At 43.2% G+C, this 22,303-nt stretch overlaps 1 protein-coding gene across 3 annotated transcripts in view; it reads left to right on the top strand.

Annotated features, from left to right (window-relative positions):
• LOC145356986 (plexin-A2-like) overlaps positions 1-22,303 on the top strand; it is a 470,896-nt gene that overhangs the window by 391,883 nt on the left and 56,710 nt on the right. For all 3 annotated transcript variants that reach the window (XM_080210014.1, XM_080210012.1, XM_080210013.1), the window contains 5 exons: positions 1,509-1,748; positions 13,021-13,164; positions 14,733-14,967; positions 18,020-18,162; positions 19,080-19,348. In XM_080210014.1, the coding sequence (XP_080066140.1) occupies positions 1,509-1,748; positions 13,021-13,164; positions 14,733-14,967; positions 18,020-18,162; positions 19,080-19,348 (1,031 nt within the window). The remainder of the gene's footprint in view (positions 1-1,508; positions 1,749-13,020; positions 13,165-14,732; positions 14,968-18,019; positions 18,163-19,079; positions 19,349-22,303) is intronic.

The raw sequence follows: 22,303 nt of genomic DNA, 5'->3' as shown, positions 1-22,303 counted from the left end.
ATTTAGTTCAAATTAACTTTCCCTGGAGGAAAAGTGAAATGAAAAATAAAGCTTACTGTACATCAAACTATACTTTGGTACATCCTTGTAGCCTGTAAGGATATCGATTTTCTTTAATATATGAAAGAAAGGTATCACTGCAGTGTTTTGAAGACCAGAGGGAACGTGGGTTGTTACAACGTGTGTGCTTATGTTCAGGTAATTTGCAGCGCAGCCTGTCGTCTCATAAAACACAATCAATATGAGAGAGGCTGTGTTCATAATTTATGGATTAAAACTTCCGCCCTGCCCCGGTGGGAAGTTTGGTGGCAGAGGGGCAATTAATCGGGTGTGAATGTGCCTCATTCCACCCCAGTGAAGTCCAGGGCGGGAAGCCCATGGATAATGTTCCCATCCCACCACGAATTGCGACCCTTAAGTAAGAAAATAATGCCCCCTGATGGGCTTCATCTTGTCTCCACAGGTATTAGTCAGGCAGGGAAATGCCTGGAGTAGAACAAACAAGCAAACCCTGATGTGTTTGCTTGTGGGCTCTTGGGAGGGAGAAGGAAGATGCTTATTCAAAGGCACTCAGTGCCTGATTAAGGGACTTAGCATAGATTAGAGGATGGTGAGGAGAGAAGGGAGGGTGGCATGGTCTGATGAGAGCCACTTCCCCTCCCAGAAGAAAGAGAAACTCTTCAGACCAGTTGGCTGATGATATTTTTAGCATCATATTTCTGAACCAGGCCATGCTTAAAATCTTGCCCCAACTCAGTTTATTGGGTTACATTTCCCCTGTAAACACAGTGCCTCACAGCGCCAGGGACCTGGATTCAATTCCTGGCTTACGTCACTGTCTGTACAATCTGCACATTATCCACGTGTCTGAATCAGTTTCCTCTGGGTGCTCCAGTTTCCTTCCACAGTCCGAAAGATGTGCTGGTTAAGTGGATTGGCCATAAGCGTACTAGAACGGGTGCTCGAGTGTGGCGATTTTCATACTAACTTCACTGCAATGTTAATGTAAGCCTATTTGTGACACTAATAAATAAATGTGGCATTGCTTGATGTGCCCATTGGTGCCCTTGTATTGCAAGAAATCCTATACCAAGAAAACTTACAGGAGCTGCCAGTGATGTTGCAGAGGGTATCCCCATAATATATGACCCTCTGGTTTGTAGCCAGTATAGCTTTTAGTCATGCAGAGGGTATCCCCATAATATATGACCCTCTGGTTTGTAGCCAGTATAGCTTTTAGTCATACTTCATAAATGTTGCTGTACAATTAATTAGTAAATGTTATTTCCAATACACTTTCAATGTTAGATTCTCATGATCAAGCTTATGAAGCTCTATGACTCTAAGGTTGATTAACTTTCACGTGGTTTTGAATGGTTCCCAGAATATTTTTCTCAGTGTTTCTCTTGACATTCAGACTTGCACGTCATACGAAGTAGAATGCCCCAGATTTTGGAAGCGTTTTAAAAGTTGAACCTTGTTTTTCTAATTCTTTCTCTCTGCACCAGGTGTGTGAAGTGTTGAATTCGACCACCATGACGTGCCGTGCCCCAGCCCTTACACACGAATACCGACCTGGAATAGATACTGTGGAACGGCCAGATGAGTTTGGTTTTGTCTTTGACAACGTGCAGACGCTGCTTATCTACAATAATACAAATTTCATCTTCTACCCCAACCCGACCTTTGAACCTCTGAGCACAACAGGCATGCTGGAACAGAAGCCGGGCTCCCCCATTATACTGAAAGTATGTGCTAAGATCCGTAAGTTGGAATGCAGTACTATACCCTTAACCCCTCCACTGACAATTTCACATCATGATTTTCCCTGGTGCTGCAGTGGTTCAGATGACAGGCTTTGATGATAATAGGTTGATATAGACAATTTTATTTTCCTTCTTCAGATGTAGGTGTCGATGACCAGGTCTGCATTTCTTACTCATACCTAATTGCCCTGGGAAGGCGGTATGGCTGTCATGAACTGCTATAGTCATGAACTTCATACAACTGACTGCTTTGCTGCACAACCTCAGTATGCAGTGAAGAGTCACCACTATTATATGGAACTCCAGGTGTACAAGGATGTTACCGGGACTGGAAGGTTTGAATTATAAGGAGAGGCTGGATAGGCTGGGACTTATTTCCGTGGAGCACAGGAGGACGAGAGGTGATCTTAGAGAGATTTGTAAAATCGTGAAGAATGTAGATAAGGTGAATAGCCAAGGTCTTTTCCCCAGGGTAGGACTGTCCAAAACTAGAAGGAATGAGAGTGAAAGGGGAAAGATTTGAAAGGGACCTGAGGGGCAACTCTTCCAGACAGAGGGTGGTGCGTATATGGAATGAACTGCCAGAGAAGGTGGCAGAGGTGGGTGCAGTTGCAATATTTAAAATACATTTGAGCAGATAGGTGAATGGGAAAGGTTTAGAGGGAGATGGGCCGAACGCAGGCAAATGGGACTAGTTCAATTTAGGAAACCTGGGCGTGTTGGGCTGAAGGGCCTGCTTCAGTGCTGTCTATCTCGATGGACTGGGCTGTGTGAGAACACTGAAGGGTGTTTATAACAATGGGATAATTCCATGATCCCGAATTTCATTGCCAGTTTATTTTTCTAAAACTGAATTCAAAATCTCATTTGAGTTCAGGTTATTCACCCTGGCGTCTGAGTTACTAGTCCAGTAGCATAAATATGTCACTATACCAGATAATAGATGCAAAACTGCAAACAGCATTATCCAAAATAAGCAAGTCTGGCTTTTTAACCATGTTCCCATTATACATGTGGAGATTTTGTTTTGTTCCTTGTCACATTTTGGCAAATTGCACTATTTACTACAACCAGCTTGTGGAAAATGGATATTGAGGTCGGGAGACCCAAAGCAAGGAGGAAGGAGATAACTTTTGAAAATAAATAAAGATTGTTTTGGAGGAGGGAAAGTTAACAGTAAAACGCTGGAATGGAAATTAACTGATTAGTGTACAATGAAAGGAGACCTACCTTTGATTAGTTGGTTCAAAGGAGCAGAAGAGTGGAGAAATAGTGAAAAATGGCTCCTTTTTTTGGACAAATTGAAAAATAAAGAGAATGAATTCAGGGATTATCACAGATTGTGGGGGGGGGGGGTGGTATTTTTTTAAACCTGAGTTATTAGAGCATGCAGTGCTTTCCTGCCAGCATCTATTTGAGAAAGAGATCATCACATTATATAAAAGGGATTTGGATTAATATGTGTAGAACGAATAAGGCAGGGAAATAGGATTAAAGCAGATAGCTCCAGTTGGAATGACAGCGCTAGCACAGGGGGTGGTGAGGAACTGAATGGGGATTCCTCTCCTGTACTGTAGGCTATTTTCAAAACATTTAAATCTCGTGAGTCGTGGTGGGGGGGTGGGGGGTGTGGTGGGAGAATAACTCTGACTCTTTTTTGCAAAAAGGAAGGGAGCTCTAATTGAAAAACTATGATTCTTTAAAAAAAATGAGGTATTTGTTTATCAGAAACACTTGTACATGTGGGAACCTCTTCACCTCCAACAGCAATACTTTCTAACTCTAATTGATGACTTGACGGTTCCGGTGTTTATTTTTACAGTCGGAGTTCAGATAAATTAACTGAGATAAAGGGTGTTATCATGTGGCAGGATGATCCTATCATGACCAGACACGTGATACCTCAACAAGTCCTGCTCTTTAAACTGTGTTCAACTGATTCCAAACAATATCGCAGCCAGTATCCGCTGGGCAGATTTGAAAATGTTTTTTTTTGTGGCCAGAGGCAAATTTGTGAACAGCTATTTCTCTGTTTTTGTTTGGTTTTTCTCTGGAAATTTGAGTAAACCTGCAACTCCTTCATGAAAATCTTGTTTGGTGTGATTTAATAAGTTATAATATTTTCTTGCAGCAAGGTAACCAGCTGCTTTTGGAACAGCAGAAATGTGAGAGCTAGGTGTATTAAATTGTTCTCCATGCTTTGAATCATCATGTTGTTAACCCCTTCACACTCTGATCGACATTGGCTCCTGGCCAATTAATGCCTTGATTGTAAAAGTCTCACCCTTGTTCTCAAATCGCATCATGACCTCATCCCTCCCTATCTCTCCTAATCTTCTTCAGTTCCACAAACCTCCCAGATATCTCTGTTCCTCTAGTTTTAATTTACCCACCAATAGTGAGATTCCCTCCCCATCTCTCTTTAATTAGAGCTTTGCTCCTCTAAGGCCATCTTTACAACCTGCTTCTGTGACCAAGTCTTTTATTATTATTATCCCCTGTTATCCCCTTTTTAGCTCGGTGTAATACTGTTTTCTCCTGCTCCTGTGCAGCACACTTGGATATTTACATTACAGGTGCCACATCAGCACAATTTGTACTGCAATTAGGCTAAAAATAGAGCATTTCGTTACAGAAACAAATCTCCACAACTGTGAAGCAAGATCATAACAGAACAGAATCACAGAATTCTTACAGTGCAGCAGGAGGCCATTCAGCCCATCAAGTCTGTATAGACAATTATCTTGCCCCTGCACCATCCCTGTAACTCCGTATATTCATCCTGGTAATCCCTCTGTTACTGAGGGGCAATTTAGCATGGCCAGTCAACCTAACTAACACATCTTTGCATTGTGGGAGGAAACTGGAGCACCTGGAGGAAACCCATGCCGACGTGGGTAAAATGTGAGAACTCTACACAGTTACCCAAGGCCATAATTGATCCTGGTTTCTTGATGCTGTGTCATCATGCTGCCAAAGATGCCTCTTTATATTTCATTTCACCCGCTATGCTGAAGGCTTCAGTATCATGGATGAGGGGTAAACTTTGGCCAAGACCTGGGAGAAGTCCCCTATCTTTCAAATAGCGTGGGTGGAACATTTTGACATCTATCTGAGAAGGCAGTTGGAGCTTCCGTTAACAGCCCGATCTGCAAGTCAGCACCTTCGGCAGTGCAGCACTCTCTCAGTAGTGCACTGGTGTGTTGGCCCAGGGTTTGGTGCTCAAGTCCAAGGGTTGGAACTTGAACCCCACAGAAGTGAGTGTGCTGTTGGCTGAGAGGGGCTGACAGCTTTGTGCACAGAGCCTTTAATCATTTCATAATCTTGGCAAGATGGTGGTATTGTGCATTATGCTTGAAGCTGTCTTTTGACCAATGATCCATTGGCTGGACATTCTCTGAAATAATCTACACCTGAGCGGAATTCAAAGAGATTAATTTTACACCTTATTGATGGCTTAGGGTAGGGTTGACAGGATTAAGGAAGTGAATGGGTGGCTCAGGGATTGGTGTGGGAGGAATGGGTTTGAATTTATGGGGCATTGGCACCAGTATTGGGGTAGGTGGGACCTGTTCGGGAGGGATGGGGTTGGTCTGAACCATGCTGGGACCAGAGTGCTGGCGAATCGAGTAAAGAGGACTGTAGACAGGGCTTTAAACTAATTAGGGGGGGGGAGGGTGCGAGGGTAGGTGACCTTATGAGGTCTAAAGTTAAGGAGAGTGTACATGTAAGGGAAGAGGCCGAGGATGTCCCAATAATAGAGGGAGTAGGGGGCGTGAGTATAGTTGGTGGCGTTGCGGCAAATAGGGTCCAGGTGAAGGCTGGGATGAAAGCACTTTATCTGAATGCACGAAGCATTCGGAATAAAGTGGATGAGCTGGTGGCGCAGATCGACACAAATGGATACGATCTGGTGGCCATTACAGAGACGTGGCTGCAGGGTGACAGGAACTGGGAGCTGAATGTACAGGGCTATCAAGTGTTTAGGAAGGATAGGCAGGAGGGAAAAGGGGGGGGCGTAGCTCTGCTGATTAAGGATAGCATCACGGTGGTAGCAAGGGATGATATTGGAGCCAAGGAGCAGAGGGTGGAATCGTTGTGGGTGGAGATTAGGAACAGCAAAGGGAGGAAGACGCTGGTGGGTGTCGTCTATAGGCCCCCGAATAATGATCTGGAGATGGGGCGGGCTGTTAACGCGCAAATAAGTGCGGCGTGCAAGAATGGGACGGCCGTAGTTATGGGGGATTTCAATCTGCATATTGATTGGTCGACCCATGTTGGACGTGGGGGGCTCGAGGAAGAGTTCTTGGAATGCTGCCGGGATAGTTTCCTCGAACAGTGTGTGTTGGAGCCGATGAGGGAGCGAGCTATCTTGGATCTGGTGCTATGTAATGAGGCGGGTAGAATTAGGGACCTTGTGGTGAAGGATCCTCTTGGGGAGAGTGATCATTGTATGGTGGAGTTTCTGGTGCAGATGGAGGAGGAGAAAGTGGGTTCCCGGACACGCGTCCTTTGTTTGAATAGAGGGAAATACGGTAGGATGAGAGAAGAATTGGCGAATGTGGACTGGGAGAGCGCGTTGGAGGGAGGGTCTGTTAAGGAGCAGTGGAGGATCTTTAAGGAGATCTTTCTTGGTGCTCAACGGAAATTTATTCCGATGGTCAAAAAGGATAGTAGGAGGAGAGGTAATAAGCCGTGGATAACAAAGGAGGTGAAGGAAAGTGTTAAACTAAAAGCGGAGGAATTTAGAGTAGCTAAGAGTAGTGGGCGAGAAGAGGATTGGGAGAGGTTTAAATGTCAACAAAGATTGACAAAGAAGTTGATAAGGAAGGGTAGGAGAAACTATGAAGCTGGGCTAGCGCTTAATATAAAAAAGGATAGCAAGAGTTTTTATAAATATATAAAAAGGAAAAGGCTGGCTAGGGTGAATGTTGGTCCTTTAGAGGATGAGAAAGGGGACCTAGTGGTAGGGGATGGGGATATGGCTAAGGTATTGAATAACTTTTTTGTTTCTGTCTTCACGGAGGAGGACGTAAATAATTTGCCGGGTGTTAGCGATAGAAAGGTGGTAGGACTGGAGGGTCTTAATGACATTACTGTTACTAGAAAGGCGGTGCTCGACAGACTGGAGGGGCTGATTGTGGACAAGTCCCCAGGACCGGATGGAATGCATCCGAGGGTTCTGAAAGAAATGGCGGAGGTGATAGTGGATGCCTTGGTGGTTATTTTCCAAACGTCGCTGGATTCCGGGGAAGTGCCGGATGATTGGAAAACGGCTAATGTTACGCCGTTGTTTAAGAAGGGTGCCAGGCAAAAGGCGGGGAATTATAGGCCGGTTAGTTTAACATCTGTGGTAGGTAAAATGTTAGAATCTGTCATTAAGGAGGAAATTGCGAGGCATCTTGAAGGGAATTGCTTGATAGAGCAGACGCAGCACGGTTTCATTAAAGGGAAGTCGTGTCTGACAAATTTACTGGAGTTCTATGAGGATGTGTCTAGGGCGGTGGATAGAGGAGAGCCGGTGGATGTGGTCTTTCTAGATTTTCAGAAAGCGTTTGACAAAGTGCCTCACAAGAGGTTATTGCAGAAGGTCGAGGGACATGGAGTTGGGGGTAGGGTGTTAGCGTGGATAGAAGATTGGTTGTCAAATAGGAGGCAGAGAGTGGGGGTCAACGGGTGCTATTCGGATTGGCAGATGGTGACTAGTGGAGTGCCCCAGGGGTCGGTGCTGGGGCCTCAGCTTTTTACCATTTATATAGGTGATCTGGAGGAGGGAACCGAGTGTAGAGTGTCGAAATTTGCTGATGACACCAAGATTGGTGGAACGGCAAATTGTGCGGAGGGTGTGGAGAGTCTGCAGAAGGATCTAGATAGGCTGGGCGAATGGGCCAAGAAATGGCAAATGGAGTTTAATGTTGGCAAGTGTGAGGTGGTCCACTTTGGTAGGAAGAATAGTAGGAAGGACTATTACTTACGGGGCGAAAAACTGCAGCAGGCGACGGTGCAGAGGGATCTCGGGGTCCTTGTGCATGAGTCGCAAAAACCCAGCTTGCAGGTGCAGCAGGTGGTCAGGAAGGCGAATGGGATGCTGGCCTTCATAGCGAAGGGGATTGAATATAAAAGTAGGGAGGTCTTGCTGCAGCTGTATAGGGCATTGGTGAGGCCGCAACTGGAGTACTGTGTGCATTTTTGGGCGCCGCACCTGCGCAAAGATATTTTGGCCTTGGAGGGAGTGCAGAGGAGGTTTACTAGGCTGATACCGGAGTTGAGGGGGTTGAGCTATGAGGAGAGACTGAATAAACTGGGCTTGTACTCGTTAGAGTTTAGAAGAATGAGAGGAGATCTCATTGAGACGTATAAGATGATGAATGGGATGGATAGGATAGAGGTGGAAAGACTCTTCCCGCTCAAAAAAGACAATAGGACTAGGGGGCACAGCCTCAAGATAAAGGGGGGGCGGTTCAGAACGGAGTTGAGGAGGAACTTCTTCACTCAAAGGGTGGTGAATCTCTGGAATTCTCTGCCCGTTGAAGTGGTGGAGGCTGCCTCGCTAAATATTTTTAAGAAGCGGGTTGATGGGTTTTTGATAAGAGAGGGGATTAAGGGTTATGGGGAGAGGGCGGGAAAGTGGAACTGAGCCACGACAGATCAGCCACGACAGATCAGCCATGATCTTATTGAATGGCGGGGCAGGCTCGAAGGGCCAGATGGCCTACTCCTGCTCCTATTTCTTATGTTCTTATGTTCTTATGTTCAAAGGGTGGTGAATCCCTGGAATTCTCTGCCTGTTGAAGTGGTGGAGGCTGCCTCACTAAATATTTTTAAGACGTGGGTTGATGGGTTTTTGATAGGAGAGGGGATTAAGGGTTATGGGGAGAGGGCGGGAAAGTGGAACTGAGCAGCGACAGATCAGCCATGATCTTATTGAATGGCGGGGCAGGCTCGAAGGGCTGGATGGCCTACTCCTGCTCCTATTTGTTATGTTCTTATGTTCTTATGACTTATTAGCATGTAGCATAAAAGACAATGTTGTGTGAGCAATTAAATTTAATTTTAATTTTTTGCTGGCTTATACATGCCATGTTAATTGGCTAAAGACTTGAGATATTTGTAAATAAACAAAACTCAGCTTGAATTGTGGCAGATCATCAGATGTGTGTCAGCTTAGCATCCCAGAATTCATATGGCACCTTAAAACAAAAGCAATTTATTAGTGGTTTATAATCGCCTCAAACCCTGAGGCGAAATTGTAACCACTAAGAATTGTTGCCACAATACGTAATACACGAGGAAACCAAAGCTACAGAATGTCAAAGGGCAAATTCTGTGATCCACACTCCAGACATGCAGGCGCTGTCATGATGAGTGCAGGTCAGAAAATGTCCTGGTCCTTCCTTCAGACCCGTGGAGTCATTGAATTTATTCCGTCATCCTTAAGGGGCAGCACAGTGGCACAATGGCTAGCACCGCTGCCTCTCAGCACCAGGGACCTGGTTCGATTCCCGGCTTGGGTCACTGTCTGTGTGGAGTTTGCACGTTCTCTCCGTTTCTGTGTGGGTTTCCTCTGGTGCTCTGGCTTCCTCCCACAGTCCGAAAGATGTGCTGGTTAGGTGCATTGAGCCAAACAGGCGACGGAGTGTGGCGAATCTGGGAATTTCACAGTAACTTCATTGTAGTGTTAATGTAAACCTTACTTGTGACTGATAAATAAATAAACATTATAGATAAACTTTTACTTTAAGCACAGGTGCAAATGTAGAACAAGAAAAGTACGCCTTTGGACTATGTTGAACTTTCTGGTATACTCTTGTGTTCTCGGCATTGTTCTGAGCTGCATCTCGGGCATTGTGATTAATGGAATTTCTCCCAATGCTCGTACTTCATGCCACAGAATTGTGGTTTAAAGTTTATTTATTGGTGTCACAAGTAGACTTGCATTAACACTGTAATGAAGTTACTGTGAAAAGCCCGTGGTTGCCACCACTCACGTGGCTGTTCAGGTACACTGAGGGAGAGTTTAGCATGGCCAATGCACGTCCTTCAGACTGTGGGAGGAAACCAGAGTATTCAGAGAGCCCACGGGGATAATGTGCAGACTCTGCACAGGCAGTGACCTAAACCGGGAATTGAACCCAGGTCCCTGGCACTGTGAGGCAGCAGTGCTAACCAATGTGCCATCATGCTGCCCATTGATGCCTGAGTTTCTTGCATGAATATCAATCATTTGAAAAGAACTCCTTATATTGCAGGATTCATAAATAAAATATTTGTAACAGTACCCAATTTAATTAATCTTCTGTGGGAGGTGAATAACGACATGTTAAACTTTCAAGAAGACGCAGCTCCCTGAAATTTCCCCTTAAATCAGCAAAATAATCTAATGAAACTCGATGAGTAATCTAACCTTATAATCTATGCTATTTAACCTTGTCCAGTTTCATGAGACTGACGGTGAATTTTGGTTCCTCAGTTCCTTGCTAATAGCCGAGCAGCAATTATTGAACAATGAAGCAGTGTTAAAGGTCAGGAGAAAAAAAATTGGAAAAATTACTAGCTATGCCAACCAAACTTAATAGTGAAAAATAATGACCCTACCCACCCTCCTGTCCAAGTCATTGCACCCCCTCCCCAGATTCTCTGAGACTGGCTTTGACAATGGAGGAAAGTCAAGTCTGTGATTATTTTTAAGTCATTTTATTGTTGCATCCTCATACTTTTGCATTCTTAATTTCCAAAATGAGATAAACTTCCTTGGTACAGCAAAGACTCAAACCCGAACCTTTACATAGATCGTAGAACCTACAGTGCAGAAAGAGGCCCATCGAGTCTGCACCGAACACAATCCCACCCAGGCCCATATCCCTACATATTATACCCACTAATCACACTAACCTACGCATCCCTGGACACTAAGGAGCAATTTCTTAGCATAGCCAATCAACCTAACCCGCACATCTTTGGAAATTACATTTGAAGTTTATAACAGTGCAAGAAAGCTACTGTGAGAACCCTCTAGTCGCCACTCTCTGGCACCTGCTCAGGTACACTGAGGGAAAATTTAGTATAGCCAATGCATCTAACCAGCACGTCTTTTGGACTGTGGGAGGAATCCGGAGCACAAGGAGGAAACCCACGCAGATAGGGCAAGAGCATGCAGATTCCGCACAGGCAGTGACCCAAGCCGAAAATTGAACCTGGGTCTCTGGAGCCGGGAGGCCAATAGGTTCTGTGTTTTGAAGCCCCATACTGCCCACCTATTGCATGCACCCACTTAACTAACTGGAGAGACATTTTATTTATGATTTTATTCAAATCATTGCACGCATTTCAGGCTTTGTAGAGCTTAAAATTGAAGTGATTGGATTTTTAAGGTGTTGTCTTGTTCTGAACTGACAAGATGCATAGCAATGTGACAACATAATGTTTTATGGTGTAACCTTTCTGTGATTTCACCACATGGTGTTTGACTATCATCTGAGTATAATGAAATGCATTTTTCTTCAATATTACAGAAATGATCATTATCGAAAAGTAGTTGTCATGAAATGTTTGTGGTGAAGTTCGCACTTTCATGAAATTTTACATAATTTCATTCTGTAATCTTAACAGCTGTGGGAGAAGGTGAAAAGTAATCCTTGTCTGTGTCCCAGCAAGCAGTCTGCTCACGGTTGGGGAAACAGCAGATTCTCAGACCAGTGCTCACAGGAAGCACAGAGAACTAGGTCAAATAGGGTTGCAGGCTAAAGCAGCAAACTCTTTCAAATCATATTTCTAACCTTTTGATAGAGACGCATTCAAATATCCTTTTTCTCTGATAACTGAGTTGTAACATCGGCATTAATTAAAGGTTGATCATTGGTCCACTTATGATTTAAGCCAAAGAGATGACAGCAATTAACTGAAATCCGTCCATGGATTACAAGGCAGAGAAATGTAATGTTGATTAAAATGTAATATTGAGTTAAGTACAAGCATAATTACAGAATCATTGGATTCCTACAGTGCAGAAGGCAGCTATTTGGCCCATCAAGCCTGCACCGACGACAACCCCATCCAAACCCTATTCCCATAACACCACGTATTTACCTTTCTGGCCCTCCTGACGCTAAGGGGCAATTTAGCATGGTCAATCCACCTAACCAGCACGTCTTTCAGACTGTGGGAGGAAACCTGAACACCTGGAGGAAACCCATGCAGACACCAGGAGAATGTGCACACTCCGTAAGACTGTGACCCGAGGCTGGAATCGAAGCCGGGTCCGTGGCACTGTCAGGCAGTAGTGCTAACCGCTGTGCCATCCAGTTACTGTGCCACATCCCTATGTGAACATTGTCTTGTGAACTGACAAACTATTGAATTTTAGTAATTAGTTTCATGGGAAATAAAATCTTTCTTCCGAAAGAATCAATTTATCTTTAAGTGAGAGTTTTTCCCCCTATCTGGTTATATTTTATGACTTGATGACAATAATTCTAGTTCAGTATTCAAGAGGTTAATGGTGTTTCATTAGCACAGTCTACAGAAGTGAAGCAAGTTTTATTATGAATAGAATTGGGCTTAAATGTTTTTCAAAGTTATTAACATGTTAAACATTAGAGAAGGACCATTCAGCCCATCGAGCCTGCTCTGCCATTCAAAATAATCATGGCTGATCATCCACTTCAATTCCTTTCGCCCCCACACTTATCATATCCCTTTATCTCATTGGTATTTGGAAATCTGTCAATCTCTATTTTAAATATACTGGATGCCTGAGCTTTCATTCCCCTCTGGGGTAGGGAATTCCAAATATTCACAATCCTCTGCATAAAACAAATTCTTCTCATCTTGGTCCTAAGTGGCTTCCTCCTTATTTTGAAATTGTCTCTCCAAGTTCTAGACATCTCACCTGCATCTACCCTGTCTATCCATTGAACCCCGATAGTGCAGAAAGAGGCCATTTGGCCCATCAAGTTTGCACTGACTCTCCGGAAAAACATCTTACCCAGCCCCCTCCCAACACCCCTCAAACAGGTTCGTTAAATACAATTTCCCATTTTTTAATCTATGTCCCATCAGATCATGATTATCCGAGTGTCTGTTTAGTGATCTTAGATCTTGGTGGCTGTGTTTGAGAGTATAACTAAAGACTATTTGCATTGTTAGTAATCCACTAGCCCTGGTTGTCTGTATTCTGATTTAAATTAGACTTTACTGTATGTCTCTTTTTTATGCTGAAGACAGACGAAATAAATGTTTGGCATTCTATTGACAGGGCCGGAACTTGTTGCCTCCTGCTGCTGGTGGTGCGAAGCTGAACTATACGGTATTGATTGGTGACACACCGTGTGCCGTCACTGTTTCCGAGACGCAGTTACTCTGTGAGCCTCCAAATTTAAGTGGACAGCTCAGAGTCCTGGTGAGTTATTTGAGCTCGTGTATGGTAAATGGTTTTTTTCTCTGTATCCAGTCTCATTCTGTACCCTATCTACACACATGCCGAAAATCATAACCAGTGCCCCTTCAATAAGGAAGTGAAGGCAGTGGAGCAAAAAGAAACTTTCTAGCTCAGAAATCATAGACTTATAGAAACCCTACAGTGCAGAAGGAGGCCATCAAGGCCCTATTGCTGTAATCCCCCTGATACTAAGGGCCAAGTTATCATAGCCAATCTAACTCACACATCACTGGACTGTGGGAGGAAGCCAGAGCACCCAGAGGAAGCCCACGCAGACATGGGGAGAATGTGCAGACTCCACACATCTGCAGTGGAGATGTGTGGACTCTCACTGTCACACTCTGTACACTGCAAAAACCCTGTGGATTTCCAGCTTGATCAGATTCTTGGGCCAGTTGAAAAACTCAGATGTGACTGGCACATTAGTTTTAACCCATCTTAACAAGTTGCAGGAGTAATTTCTGTCATTTGAAGGGGAAAGTCCAAGTTTGAAAATATTGGGAAGACTAATTTTCTCCAAAAGTAGAATTAACTCAACAAGTCTCCCCTCTCAGGTTATGAAGATCTTATAAAGTAAAATAAACTTTACTTATCAGAAGTAAAGCTTACATTAACACGGCAATGAAGTTACTGTAAAATTCCCCTCGTCACCACACTCTGTCGCCTGTTTGGGTCAATGCACCTAACCAGCACGTCTTTCAGACTGTGGGAGGAAACTGGAGCACCCAGAGGAAACCCACGTAGACACAGGGAGAATGTGCAACCTCCACGCAGACAGTGATCCAAGCTGGAAGTTGAATCTTAGTCCTTGGCACTGTGACGCAGCAATGCTAACCACTGTGCCACCATGCTCCCTTTCTCTTAATTGCTGTGTTCCCAATTCTTTTAAAAAAAACTTGATTTGGTGGTTAGGAAAAGGGGAAAAATAATTTGTACCCTTCGCATTTCTAGTTTTCTGAGGCTAAAGCTAATAGCGTAGCATCATAGAATCCCCACAGCACAGAAGGAGGCCATTCGGTCCATCAAGCCTGTACCAACAACAAACCCAACCAGGCTTTATCCATGTTACCCCACATATTTTACCCTGCTAATCCCCTGACACTAAGGGGCAATTTAGCATTGCCGGTCAACCTAACCTGCACATCTCTGGAGCTTGGGACGAAACAGGAGCACCCAGAGGGAACCCACACAGACACGGGGAGAACCTGCAAACTCCACACAAACAGTGCATCTATTGTTGGAACAGAGTAGTGGGAGTTGTACTTTCCCCTGGCCAGTATTGGTACAGGAGCTGTTTGGTGCTGTCAATGAATGGCAAAGTGGGAGAGTGTTCCTTAGCCCATCACAGAAATCGCTCACCATAAAACAAAATAATAACAAAAAATTTCTGTGTTTGGGTGGATTTCCATGAAGGGGTTATTGAATTCACTATCCGTTTCTACACTCGGCCGAATTTTCCTTTCCATTAACTTCAGTTAACAATTATCTTTCACTTGTTAGGTGTTGTGCGTTTTGTCTTGTTTAAACAGGTCCAGGTGGGTGGCCTGCAGTTCTCCCCTGGTATGGTCCACGTCATATCTGACAGCCTGCTCACCCTCCCAGCTATCATCAGTATCGCAGCAGGTGGTGGTCTTTTGCTTGTCATAGTAATCATTGTCCTGATTGCCTACAAACGGAAATCGAGGGAGAATGACCTGACCCTGAAACGACTGCAGATGCAGATGGACAACCTCGAATCCCGTGTCGCTTTGGAATGCAAAGAAGGTAAGGACCAGGCTGAGGGTTTTTATTGAAGTGAGTGATATTTTACTAAATTGGTTTGGACTAATACCTAGCGTGGGTGGAGTTTAGGATTCCCTTTTGGAGAACTTGACGTTGAATTCCTTACATGAACTGACACTTGTACGTACCTGCGATTTGTCAGACAGATTCCAAGGGATTGAAGGAGGGAAGCTGTGTTTAGATTGCCGGTTCTAAGCTTAAATTTTTGCCATATTCTTGCAGGGAGTGACAGTCAAGGGGAGTGTTAGGAGGTGGAGCTACAATAATTTATCACCAGTTCTCCTATCTGTGCTGGCTCAACAAGTGTTTTCAAGCATCCAGTAGTGTGAAAATCTTCCTACTAAAAGTGTTTTTTTGTATAGACTTTCAGAGGGTCAGATATTCAGTAGTAGAGTTGCAAGATGTTGATATTTATGGAAAGTTTTGAAGATATTCTAAGTAGGGTTGCATCCCTGAAGGGGGACAGAGTTCAACATCAGCGACGCACCGTAAATTTCAAGTAGTCTCAGAGGGGTTAGCTGAAGTTGCACGTGCCTTATACCAAGCATTAAGAGGCTAGTAGTTTAACTTTGATTGTTCTTCGTGGACAACTGTGTAACCGTGTCGCAGCTGTTTGAGTCAGATTCCAATATGAGAACGCAAAATTGCTTTGCTGTGGGACTGTGAATGATGCATTATTTGTGTAATACCTGGCACTGTAAAAGTAATTTGCTTCAAAGGGAATTTACTTGCTGAAAATGGGTTATAGTAAAAGACCAGGCCCTATATAAAAATTACAGATAAACACTAATGTCCTTATGTTAAGGGAATCAGCAACTTTGGTACACTCCTGATTGTTCAGTGTGTGAAAATGTGACATGCAGGTTACTGCACACAATAGTCCAGCCTCAATTTGCAGTTGGGATTTGAGTGTTTCTGCTGATCAGTCACAACACTTTAGCCTCAGTTGTTCTCAGAAACATCAGCATTTTCTGGGTAGCACACGTTGGCATACAGAATCTCCTTTCAATCTAATTCAATCTCGGTTTCACCGACAGGGTCTGCATTTCTTGGCCGTCCCTAATTTTCTTAGGGAGGTTAATGCTGAGTGGAGTTGAAAATCAAAACTTTGTGTGCAATGCAAAAAGCATTAGATGAGAACACAGATGAGAGTCAATGCATCAATGAATGGAAGGCGATGGCCCAGTGATATGATCACTGGACTAGTTAATGTTTGGGGACCCGAGGTCGAATGCCACCACTGGACGTGCTAGAATTTGAATTCAATTTAAAATATTTGGAATTAAAAATCTACTGATTGTTCTTCTGGCGTTAGGAATACTTCAGTTGCAAGCAATAAAATAATTAACTTCAGAACGCAAATCAAAAATAAATTTAATAAAGAAGCTTTATTAGTCCAACTCATGGGGCCACACTCTGGGCCATAAAACTCCCCACAATTCCCATCTGCTTTTTATTTATACTGGGTCAACTGACCATCACGTCATTTTGCCATTGGTTACATGGTCTTTTGGGTCAGTTCAGAGCATGTTACCATTGGTCACATCATAACACTAATTACCATGAGACCATTACTGATTTTTGGAAAAACTCCATCTGGTTTACTAATGTCCTTTAGGAAAGGAAATCTGCCGTTCTTACCTGGTCTGGCCTATGTGTGACTCTGAAGTAGCCTAGCCATGAGCAATTAGGAATGGACAATAAATACTGGCTAGCCAACCATGCCCATGTCCCATGAATGAATTTTAAAAAATGTAAATGAGCCACAAAGAAATCCATCTCTCCAACTAGGAAGATGCCAGCTTTATCTCATCAAGCAGTATGATACGCTAGTGAGTGATGAGAAAAAAGCGCACCAAGTCTGATGTTAGATTTATCTGAATAATGTTTGCAGCTATAATGAGGCTCTGCTGATCATCAGAGGAATATCCAAAGATTTGGCTTCTTTCCTTCCTGCATCATACTGGGCAGGCAATCACAGCAAACAAGGCCCCACAGTGACAGTGGAGTGTCATTAAATTGGAACTAGAGTATTGAGATGCTATTGCTTATTATTCCAAGATATTGTCCCTTGATTGTGTCCAAGTCCAAAGTACTAAGAGGCTGTCATGTATATCTACTTGTTAAATTTGATTCCTGTATCCTTTTAACTTTTAGTAGCTGTATAGTGGGTTTCTATCGCAAAGACTGAGTCTGTCCTTTCAGCTGCTGACAACTGAGATTCATGCTCCTCAACAGTGTGTATTCCACAGGTTCTCTCACCTCCTGCTGGAATAACACCTTGAACCCACAGAGCGAAATGGTGGGCAGCTTGCAAACAATTTATCAAGAGGCAAAACTACATTGTAATTGGAGCTTACGGGCACTTAGGTTGGAATTTTCCAGCCTTTCACACCAACGAGAGTCTCTGGTCCCACTGCAGTGAACAGAGATTTGACTGATAGACAAATTCTTCATCCTTGCTTGTAGGGGCAGCGGGGTGTGAGTGGCCACTAAGATTGCACCCTAAATGTGTATTCTCTCAAGTGAAGTGGATACTTTTTCTTTTACTCATTCATGGGACATGGGCATTGCTGGCTGGCCAGCATTTATGGCCCATTCCTAGTTGCCCTTGACCTGAGTGACTTGCTGGGCCATTTCAGAGGGCGATTGGGAGTCAACCTGTGGCTCTGGAGCCTCACATAGGCCAGACCAGGTAAGGACAGCACATTTCCTTCCCTAAAGGACATTAGAGAACCAGATGTGTTTTTCCAACAATCAACAATGGTACCATGGTCATCAGTAGATTCTTAATTCCATATTTTTTAAATTCAAATTCCATCATCTGCTGTGGCAGGATTTGAACTTGGGTCCCCAGAACATTAGCCAAGTTTCTGGATTAATTGGCTAGTGATAATACCATTAGGCCATCTGCTTCATTTAAATTTTTTCCAAACAGGAACTTCTCCATGACTGTTCCTGACCTTTTTCAACAGCTACACTTCTTGAAGCAACAATAAAGAAATAGTATAAACCATTGCTTTGTTTCTTATAGCTTTTGCAGAACTTCAGACCGACATTAATGAGTTAACCAGTGACTTGGATCGAGCTGGAATTCCATATCTTGACTACAGGACATACGCAATGCGAGTTTTGTTTCCTGGAATTGAGGATCATCCAGTCCTACGGGAGCTGGAGGTATGGCCAAATTATAGAAATGTTACAGCTGATGATGAGCCATCCCTGCCAGCAAAAGTAAGATGTTAGTGAAGTTAAATACCTTTGTTGCACCACTTGTGGTTCTGCTCAGGCACCAGCTTTACTGGAGTGTTTCGCTAGATCTCTATCGGGCAGGGGACTCACGTTGACGTAATCTTTGCCAGTAGAATCCCTACAGTGCTGAAGTAGGCTTTTCGGCCCATCGACCTTACACCGACAACAATCTCACCCCGACCCTGTTCCCTGTAACCTCACGTATTTACTCGGCTAATCCTCCAATACAACTTAGCGTAGTCAATCCACCTAACTCTCTCAACTTTGGAGTGTGGGCAAAAACCAGAGCATCCGGAGGAAACCCACGTAGACACATGCAAACTCCACACAGCTACCCAAGTTGGGATTGAACCTGGTCCCTGGCATCGTGAGGCAGCAGTGCTAATCACTGCCCCCACTGTACAGTTTACAGAAATGACTGAACAGTTGATTATTACTTTCTGTGGAGCAGGATGAACAGATTTACTCACCACATGAATGACCACCCTATCCATGGTACTACCTTCCTACTAGCTGTGGTTGGACCCAATGTTGTGATGGCCTGAAGGTGGCAGCAGTCATCCCAATCTGGCTGTGCATTTCAGCAATATCCCAGAGATAGGGCCCCTGAAGTAGACTGGATCTCCAGTACCCACCTGGTGATAGATGGAAATGAAATCTTCCCTATTGCTTCTCAGATCAGAACAAAATAAATTTGTACCGAAAAGATTTGGATAAAAACAGAAATTGGTCCAATGTATGTAATACAATGTTAATGTTTCTGGAAACGGATGGTAGGTGAGTAGGTGTAACAATGAACTGTCATTGGCACTCATTGTCCCACTGTAACCATTATGTCCTAGGTGCCAGGCAATGGACAGCAGAACGTGGAGAAAGCACTGAAACTCTTTGGGCAGCTCATTAACAACAAGGTTTTCTTGTTGACTTTCATTCGAACACTGGAATTGCAGCGGAGCTTTTCGATGCGGGATCGCGGGAATGTGGCATCCCTGATCATGACCGCCCTGCAAGGCAAGCTCGAATACGCCACCGACGTTCTAAAGCGGCTGCTGTCTGATCTTATTGAGAAAAACCTCGAGAGCAAGAATCACCCCAAGCTGTTGCTTCGCAGGTGAGTGGAGTAGAGAGAAAATTCCCATGGCTAGGTTGTTAAATAAATGATAGTGTTATGCCTGCTAACATAATGGTCGAGAAACTCATTCCGCTGTGCCTGAGCTCAAATGCAAAATCGGCATGACACAAAATGAGTTCGTACAGCTATTAATTGGACAGCCAGTATCTCAGCTTGAGGGTAAGAAGCACTTTGACACTTGCAAGTGTCTTGTAACATGCACTGCTTTTGATTAACCTTTAAAACTGAAGCGCCTTTAAGTATGTGAGACATGCATAGCTTGCTCATCCGACTACCTGGAAAAATGGATTAGGGTGTAGAAAATAGGCAAGATAAAATTGAATGAAAATGGAAATATTGCTCGATCTTCACAGCAACAATCAAATCCTCTGATGATCAATATTTACTTTTGTTTTTGTAAAACTCCAAGTATAAATTGGATTACTAAAGCACATGTTTGCTCTCCAACTTGCAAGGGCTACTTGTCATTCCAATCCCATCCACTTCAGTGGATTGTATCAGTTCTTGTCTTTGCCACCAAATGTTAAGGCATCCTGCGTTGAAAGTGGGGTTGCGGGGGGGGGGGGAAGAAACAGATCGACGCGCCTAGCTTCAGTGTGGCTTGAACAGATTATAGGATTGACTCTGAGACTGTAAGGGAGATAAAAATAGTGAAACAACTGATGTCAAAGAAAATTAAATTGCAATTTCATTATGTTCTTGTTAGCAAACGCCAAAATATTGACACCTTCCTAAATTTCTCAAATTAAAACGTGTGCCCACAAAACCTAACGATGCCTGTCTGCCATAAACAAAATATGGTATTTAGCTCAAGAACCGGTTTCCATGATTTGACAAGATAGTACAACTGCTTCATTGACATTAGCTATTAAAACAAGGCAGGTAGGCAACAAGAAATTTCTGTACCACTTCATCGTGAAAGGGCAATGTGTCTATTGGCGACATAGTCTGTCAAAGATAGACATCGTTAAATCTGGAGACACTAGTGAATTTGCTAATTCTCTGACATGCTACATTAATCTATGTAGATGCAAGAGAAAATGTCAGTTTGATTCATGGCGTCTGCTATTTTATCTCCCGTGATTATCAAACTTTGATGTGCTTTATGTGGGTAAATAATAATTTCCTGCATCTACAATACATTATACAAATCCATTGACTCCAGCAGCAAATAATGTCATATCGTGTATTCTTTGATTATCCTTCAACTGTACATTATCTGTGCTACATGCCGTACTGGCCAATTAAAGTGAAAGTGATTGTAACTTGTCATTTGGTGAATCAAATTGAAATAAATGAGCATGTTTTGTGAGTATTCTACTCGCACAATAAACTCATAAACGTTACAGTCAGTCTTTCCTTATTTGGTCAGTATGGCTGTATTTGACACATTGCACAGCGTGGCGCTCTTTTGATTATAAGGAATAGTATTTAATAAATCGGGCTAACTGTTGTACATTCCATACTAACCTCCATGTATTAACTGAAGTTAATGATTTCAAGCATACTACAATTTAACAGTTTCCAGTAATGAAGTCTGAATATCACTTGAGTTAGTATGTCAAATCTGGCACTTCAGCTGTGGAAGCATATTTACTCTACTTGCTCTTACAGTCTCTAAAGGCAGTGTGTTTTGCTTGCTGTGTTGCAGGAAAATGGTACATCAGCAAAGTCAAATTAAGTAAGATTGCTTCTGACTTAAGCAATCTTGAATTATTACTGAGAGGCAGAAGCACCTTCACAGATACACGTAGTTTACTCAGTGGCTGTGGGAAAAGCTTAGGATTTCCATTTAATCACCTCCACTTCATTTTTTTGTTTATTGGCAATCAAGGAAGTTTCTTTAAATTGAGATCAATATGAGAACACTAAGTGAAGACCCATTGTGTCATTCTTTACTATTCTCTAACCTTGCTGTACTAGACCTTAACTGAAAATCATTTTGCTGGAAGATGTATGAGAAGCATCATTGATTCATTCTGAAGAGCTATATCAGAAATACTGTGTCTGAAGGTTTGACTCAAAATAAAACTAACAGCAAGACTTGCCTTTCCTAGAATTGAATGGCATGAATAAGGTTTAAATCAGGAAATGTATTCAAGCAATAGACTTTGCCGGGAGTTCTACATGAGTGAATATTGGTGTTCTTAACATCAGGATTGAATTTAGAAATGGCGCATTGAAAGTAACATAAGGATTAAAACTATATTCTGTGTTGGTTTGAGATGGGCAAGGAGGGGTTGGCGAATTACAAAATGCTGTGACAGGGTGGCCAACTGAACATAAATGCAAAGGCTTTTGGAAGCAAGTTTAATCTCTTAGTATGGTCTTATGGAAATGTGCTTTCCAATGTAATCACAGACAGCAGATTCTCTCGCTGCAGTGATAATAAAGGCAGCAAATAGAATGGGAGTAATCTCAAAGCCTTGTGTCAAACCTGCACATACATTAGAAATTCCCTTTGGCAATGGACTTTCTTCAACAAAGAGAAAAATAAAAATAAAATGTTGTTGAAAAAACACGACTGTAGTTCTGTGTTTTGGTATGAGTCAGAGGTCATGGATTCAAGTCCCACTCCCCAGACTGGAGCAGGCAATCCAAATTGCTATTGGTGTAGGACCGAAGGAGTACTGTACAGTTCACGGGGCTCTTCCAAATTATATTAATCTTGACGCCTCATCTGCCCTGGGTAGACACAAAAGATTTGACAGCATTATTTGTGGGAGTGGAGGAGTTCTCCTGTTGTTCTGGCCAGCATTTATCACTTGCACTACCCCTAAACAGAAGACCCTAGTCATTTGTTCATTGTTGTTTATGGGATGTTGCTGTGTGTAAATTGGCTGCTAGTTTTCCAACATTACAACAGTGACCATGCTTCAAAAGCCTTTTATTGACTGCGAGGTGCATTGCAAGATCCCAAAGCCTTGAAGGGTG

Source organism: Carcharhinus amblyrhynchos, chromosome 22, assembly GCF_965287045.1.
Source record: "Carcharhinus amblyrhynchos chromosome 22, sCarAmb.v2.hapA, whole genome shotgun sequence".
NCBI classification, from domain to species: Eukaryota; Metazoa; Chordata; class Chondrichthyes; order Carcharhiniformes; family Carcharhinidae; genus Carcharhinus; species Carcharhinus amblyrhynchos.
The sequence above is the reverse complement of the archived record's forward strand: the minus strand, read 5'-3'. Positions and strand labels throughout refer to the sequence as shown.